General features: G+C 28.3%; 1 protein-coding gene across 1 annotated transcript; it reads right to left on the bottom strand.

Moving 5' to 3' along the window:
- Positions 1-794: 794 nt before the first annotated feature.
- Positions 795-6,129, bottom strand: LOC111060245 (annexin A3; the record flags this gene model as incomplete). The annotated part of the gene is given in 2 exon segments (XM_039444272.1): positions 795-973; positions 5,945-6,129. Coding segments are annotated over 2 exon segments (248 nt in total), but the record flags the coding sequence as incomplete, so codon positions are not given.
- Positions 6,130-6,687: the final 558 nt, after the last annotated feature.

Here is a 6,687-nt window from a genome sequence, read left to right as displayed (position 1 = left end):
GAGCTGAAAATACGAGGTTTTTGGGCCATTCTGTATCTAGCACAAGGAAATTTTGCATGAAGAAATTGGTTCTGGACTTCTCCTATGTACCCAAATAATATATTGAAAAATCAGAACTACATTATAAATTGCATGCTCCAATGTATATAGTGACTGGACTATAAATCCCGAGCTCGGAAACCGGCCCTAGATGTTCTTGTAGATGAATGTTCTCGCGTTTATGCGCATGTACTGAAACGATACACTCCCGAAAATTCAATCTGACTGTTTGATGTCGATCAATTACCTAGTTGATCCACATTGACAATATTGCCGATTGATTGACAAGTTGAAAGCCTGTCAGCTAATCCAAGTGCGGGAAAAACCTCAAATTAAAATTCTCTATATGATTTCCAAATACCAGTAAGCTGGCGCTTACACTGATCATAAGTAATTTATTTCAGAAGGAACTCATCATTTACATCGTTGAGAAATACAAAGCAGTAATGAATAAATACAAATAATAATAAAAGAATGAATAAAATAAAAATTATTAGAGAGAATCGGTTCTCTAGGTTAAAATTAATCCCCCTCAAAAATTTATATGACGCCGTTGGCGTCATGTCCCCCCCTGTAGGCACCCCTGCATGGGAAACCATATTTGGCTCCTTTTTTTTCCTCCTTTCTTTCTTTTCAGCACACCCCGCCAAGAACCCTGTTTTTGTATTTCATTGGAAACTCATTTCTGATTGTGATTTGTTTTTGATTTCTTTTATGTATATTGTATTGTGTTGATTGGAATAAAAATTGATTGATTGATTGATTTGTGTTTATATATTGATAGTGTACAATACAGAATTTTGAAAAGTTACATTTTTCTTTGAAGAGAAGGATTAATCATTTTTTTTATCTTCAAATGTATTTGTTTTTGCTAAGGCTGGTTTCCATTAGCTAATGCCGTCATAATCATTTGTTCTCTCTTCTTGTATTTTTTCTGTGAAAAAATAGAAATTATCATAAAATTAAATACTGGAGAGAATCAGATCGTATTGAATTTTTTTCTGTAATAATAAGTTAAACCTTCTATAGTGAGATTCTCTTCAATCAGCTGTCAGTGTTATTCAAATAAAACTTATTGACATGGGCTCCTTTTAAATTAATAAAACAAAATGAATCTTATAGCACCCTTTATTTTTAAAAAAAAACTTTAAAATAGTTTCGGTGATATATTATTACACCATCTTCAGGTTATGAAATAAAATAAAATTCAATAACTGTTTATTAATTGATATAAAACGAACATATGCTTAAATTCATATCACTGATTCATTTCTGGTGAAAGTTATTAAATTTAAATTTACATTTTAAAATTTTAAATTTTATTCATTCACTCTTAATTTTATCAAAAATAGGACTATTTAAGTCGAATTGGATTATATTTATTAAATTATTCCTATTCAATTTTGCAGTTTTATAGATATAAAATTCTTCTTTTACATTCAATTTATTACTTCCACTACCAATGCTTAATATTTTCATATTAGAATCTATATTGATATAATTATGACTATTCTAAATTAAATGCTCAGCAAACGCTGATTTTTGAGTAGTATTTTTTGAATTTAAAGCCTGAATATGTTTATTGAACCTTTTTTGAAAACATTTACACGTGTTTGACCAATGTAAAATTTTTCACAATTACTACATTCCAGTTTATAAACGCCTGATTTTTTAAATTGTTCCTCTTGTATTTTTTTATTATTAGAAATCTTCTTTATTAAATCAAAAGCCTTATTTTTTGTTGTTTGGTATCCTAAATAATTTTTTTTTTGTGAACGTCTTCCTAATTGTCTTATTGAGAATAGTGTTGTATGGAACACAAATATATTCCTTATTTTCTGAATTTCTATCATTTTGTGGATTAATTTGTTTATATTTTTGCTCATATATTATCTTATCAATAAATTTGGTATCATATCCATTTGTTACTGCAAAATGTTTTATAATTTTCACTTATTTTTCATAATTTTCTTTTGACATAGGAATATTTATCAATCTATAAATCATTGATCTGAATGCTGCTGTTTTTTGCTGCCATGGATGGTTAGAGTCTATGGAAACTTAGATAGCTTAAAGAAGAAGAAAAAATAATACATACACAAATAAATGATTTTTATTCCATGAGGAATCGATTGAAGAATTTGAATTACAAATTAAATCTTGGATTACTCCATACATTGGAAAGAAGAAATTCATACATTTGAAAAAATAGAAATGCTAACCTTTAAACAAAAGAAAAATAATACTTAAATCAATATTATAAAATTGATGAGTATATGAATCATTTGAACAAGTGAAGAATTTAACGGATATTGAGTTTAATAAGAAAGAGAATGAATTTATAAAATGATTTAAAATGAAAATGATTAATCCTGCCTCACCAATTTTTAGAGGTCAACCTAAAATTCACAAAGTAGGTTACCTATAAGACCTGTGGTAAACTATAGAAATGCTCCAAATTATAAAGTCACACAATTTTTCTATCATTTGATGTAGTCAACATGTATACTTCTATCCCAACTAATGAAACTATTAACATTTTAAAGCAAAACTTGATTGAAAATGATGTGAACAATAATGAAATAGATGATTTAATAGCATCAACAAAAACATGTATAGATCAAAATTATTTCACTTTCAATGACAAAATTTATAAGCAGAAGGAAGGTTTAGCTATGGGATCACCATTATCAGGATACCTTGCTAACATATACAAAGAGACTCTTAATTATGGTAAAATAATTCAATACGTGATAGTAGAGGTAAAAATAAGAAAAAAATTTCTTATAAACATATATCCATAAACGCTTCATTAGCGAGCTATACAAAGTGAAAGATTTCGCCCGGAATTCAGTTCCTCTGGTGAAAAACACCGATGCTGAATTGTTTGGGGACTGGTTTTTGAAAAACTTATTCATATGGAAAAATATCTGAAAAATTGAATAAAACTAGTCTGGAAGCTGCAGTGTGAGTAGTTTTTGAGAAAAAGTTGAAATATGCAAAAAATCTAAGTAGAAGATACAGATTTCTACATTTGATGCCCAATAACTTCCTTTAATGACCAGTAAACAAATAATTTTTCGCAATAAAAATTGTTGAGAATTTAATTCTAAGGAGAATTATGTGAGCTGTGTAAACTAAATTTGAATAAAAGTTGAATAAAATGTATTCATATGTAGTATATTACACCACAAAAATTTGCTGTTTTATGAGGAGAGAACTAATAACTCATAGGTTGAGTTATAATAGATTGATTAACATTAAACTGCACTGACAATTCTGTCGTGCTCTTCTTTGGATGTTCATGAATTTCATTAAGAACTTGTTCTTCTAACTCAACAGTCCTAGTAGATCGGGGTCTGCCTGCATAAATATGCTCTTTGGATATAAAAGAATCTGTTTCAGACAGACGTTGATGAATAGCAAAAAACCTTGAACTTGGACATACTCGGTTAGGAAAGTTCTCTTGATACAAACGTCTTGCTTCAGTACTATTACAGTGTCCCATCCCATACATTAAATGCATGTCAGCTAATTCGGAGTATGAATAATGTCTGAAATTACATGCCATTTTTAAAAAAGTTAACATTTAACACAAGAGCAAAGTGAAATGGTTACGAATAACTGGTTAATAGATTAAACAAAAAACACAGCGCGGTTACAGTAGGCCTAATTTACAGGTTTGTTGTTTTGTTCAACAGTGAGCTAAAATATTTCTGAAAATAATTTTCAGCTGATAATTTATTTTAATTATTTTCTTATTTAAAACAAAATGAATCAGCTGTTTTGGAACAGATGTTATTTAAATTCATGTTTTATTTGCAATCAGCTACAGCCTATGAGTTATTAGTTCTCTTGTCCTCATAAAACAGCAAATTTTTGTGGTGTAATGTACTACATAAGAATACATTTTATTCAACTTTTATTCAAATTTAGTTTACACAGCTTACATAATTCTTTTCAGAATTGAATTCTCTACTATTTTTATCGCGAAAAATTATTTGTTTACTGGTCATTAAAGAAAGTTATTGGGCATCAAACGTAGAAATCTGTGTTTTTCTACTTAGATTTTTTGCATATTTCAACTTTTTTCTCAAAAACTACTCACACTACAGCTTCCAGACTAGTTTTATTCAATTTTTCAGATATTTTTCCATATGAATCCACCATAAGTTTTTCAAAAACTAGTCCCAAAACAATTCAGCATCGGTGTATTTCACCAGAGGAACTGAATTCCGGGCGAAATCTTTCACTTTGTATAGCTCGCTAATGAAGCGTTTATGAGAAATTTTTTTCTTATTATCATCTCTACTATCACGTATTAAATTATTTTACCATAATTAAGAATCACTCTGTATATGAACAATTTGGAAAAGTCCAAGATCATGAATAATAATAATAATCCTTTGAGAGAAAATATCATTTATTGGTATAGATATGTTGATGATATAATATTCTTATACAATAATAATAATGATGAAACACATGAAGATTTAGAAAAATATTTGAACTCAATTTCACCTTCTATAACATTTACTATGGAAGTTCAAAAAGAGAAAATAATTTTTTTAAACTTGGAAATAAGTAAGAGAAATGAGAAACATAATTTTAATATCTTCAGGAAAACCACACATACAAATTCTCTTATTCCAAAAGACTCTAACCATCCATGGCAGCAAAAAACAGCAGCATTCAGATCAATGATTTATAGATTGATAAATATTCCTATGTCAAAAGAAAATTATGAAAAATAAGTGAAAATTATAAAACATGATACCAAATTTATTGATAAGATGATATATAAGCAAAAATATAAACAAATTAATCCACAAAACGATAGAAATTCAGAAAATAAGGAATATATTTGTGTTCCATACAACACTATTCTCAATAAGGCAATTAGGAAGACGTTCGCAAAAAAATTCTATTTAGGATACAAAACAACAAAAAATAATGCTTTTGATTTAATAAAGAAGATTTCTAATAATAAAAAATACAACTAGAACAAGTTAAAAAATCAGGCGTTTATAAACTGGAATGTAGTAATTGTGAAAAATTTTACATTGGTCAAACACGTGTAGATGTTTTCAAAACAGGTTCAATGAACATATTCAGGCCTTAAATTCAAAATAATACTACTGAAAAATCAGCGTTTGCTGAGCATTTAATTTAGAATAGTCATAATTATATCAATATAAATTCTAATATGAAAATATTAAGCATTGTTAGTGAAAGTAATAAATTGAATGTAAAAGAAGAATTTTATATCTATAAAACTGCAAAATTGAATAGGAATAATTTAATAAATATAATCCAATTTGACTTAAATAGTCCCATTTCTGATAAAATTGAAAGTGAATGAATAAAATTTAAAGTTTTATAATATAAATTTAAATTTAATAACTTTCACCAGAAATGAATTAGTGATATGAATTTAAGCATATGTTCGTTTTATATCAATTAGTAAACAGTTATTGAATTTTATTTTATTTTATAACCTGAAGATGGTGTAATATATCACCGAAACTAGTTGTTCAACTATTTCAAAGTTTTTTTTAGAATAAAGGGTTCTATAAGATTTATTTTGTTTTATTATTCATATAATCATTTTATATCAATGCTTCAGATTCAACCAATGAAAGCAGTTCAAAGTGAATCTTATAATGACTAATCAATAATTACTATCATAATATAATAAACAATATTATTATCTTATTACATAGAATTACTAGTACCCTAAGTTCCATGTTAATTTTGATTCTGTAATATGCACTTTTTTCTTGAATGAAATATAAAGGATTGTGTGGTAGAGAGGACCTAGAGTCCCTAACTCCGCCCTTAATAAAGGCAATTATTCAATAATTCAATTCAATTCTCTCTCTCTCTCTCTCTCTCTCACACTCACCCTTAGAGCCGATTCAAGTCCATTCTCATAAGCTGCATCGTAGGCAGTTCGGATATCAGCCATATCTATCTCACTCCTAGAAATTAAAATCCTTGTACAAGCGGAATCTTCATCATCATTATCTCCCTTTATATCTTCATTCATTTCATGTGCGAAGTATTTGAAAGGGTCCATGGAAAAGTTCACTGCAAGGGAAACATTTTCTATATTCATTTTCATTCAAATACTTGACTAATATACCGTATCGGTACCTTCCATATAACCACAAACAAGATAGTATCTATGATACTAACGATTGTATCTGTAATGTAAAGTTCCATATATGAGGTCATTAAATTAATCAAGACAGAACTTAAGTTACTGGAACAGCTAGTGGTTCGAATTAAAAGCTCACCACATTTCAGGCTGTATCACAATGTCAATTTTGCGAATATCTCGAAAACTATTGGATATATCACAAGCCTCTTATACTGGACAAAGCTTGTGGAGAATTTATCAAGCTTCATTTCTGCTATGTTATGTTATGTTGGTGAAACACATTGATCTCAATATATAGGCATGTATAGGTAAAAAATGAAAATATAACTTTAAAGTTACCCTCATACCTTTATCGAAAGCCTAGGGAGCTTTTGATATGTTCACCTCCTAATTATTACTCTCAACAAAGCTGCAAAGTCAAAATTAGAAATTGTGTTCATGTAATATGGGGAATATTGAGAGGTTTGAATTGTAGTTTTTGTGCC

This window comes from Nilaparvata lugens, unplaced genomic scaffold (genome assembly GCF_014356525.2).
Source record: "Nilaparvata lugens isolate BPH unplaced genomic scaffold, ASM1435652v1 scaffold4019, whole genome shotgun sequence".
Taxonomy (NCBI): Eukaryota; Metazoa; Arthropoda; class Insecta; order Hemiptera; family Delphacidae; genus Nilaparvata; species Nilaparvata lugens.
Note: the sequence above shows the minus strand (reverse complement) of the source record. Positions and strands in the feature narration are given on the sequence as shown.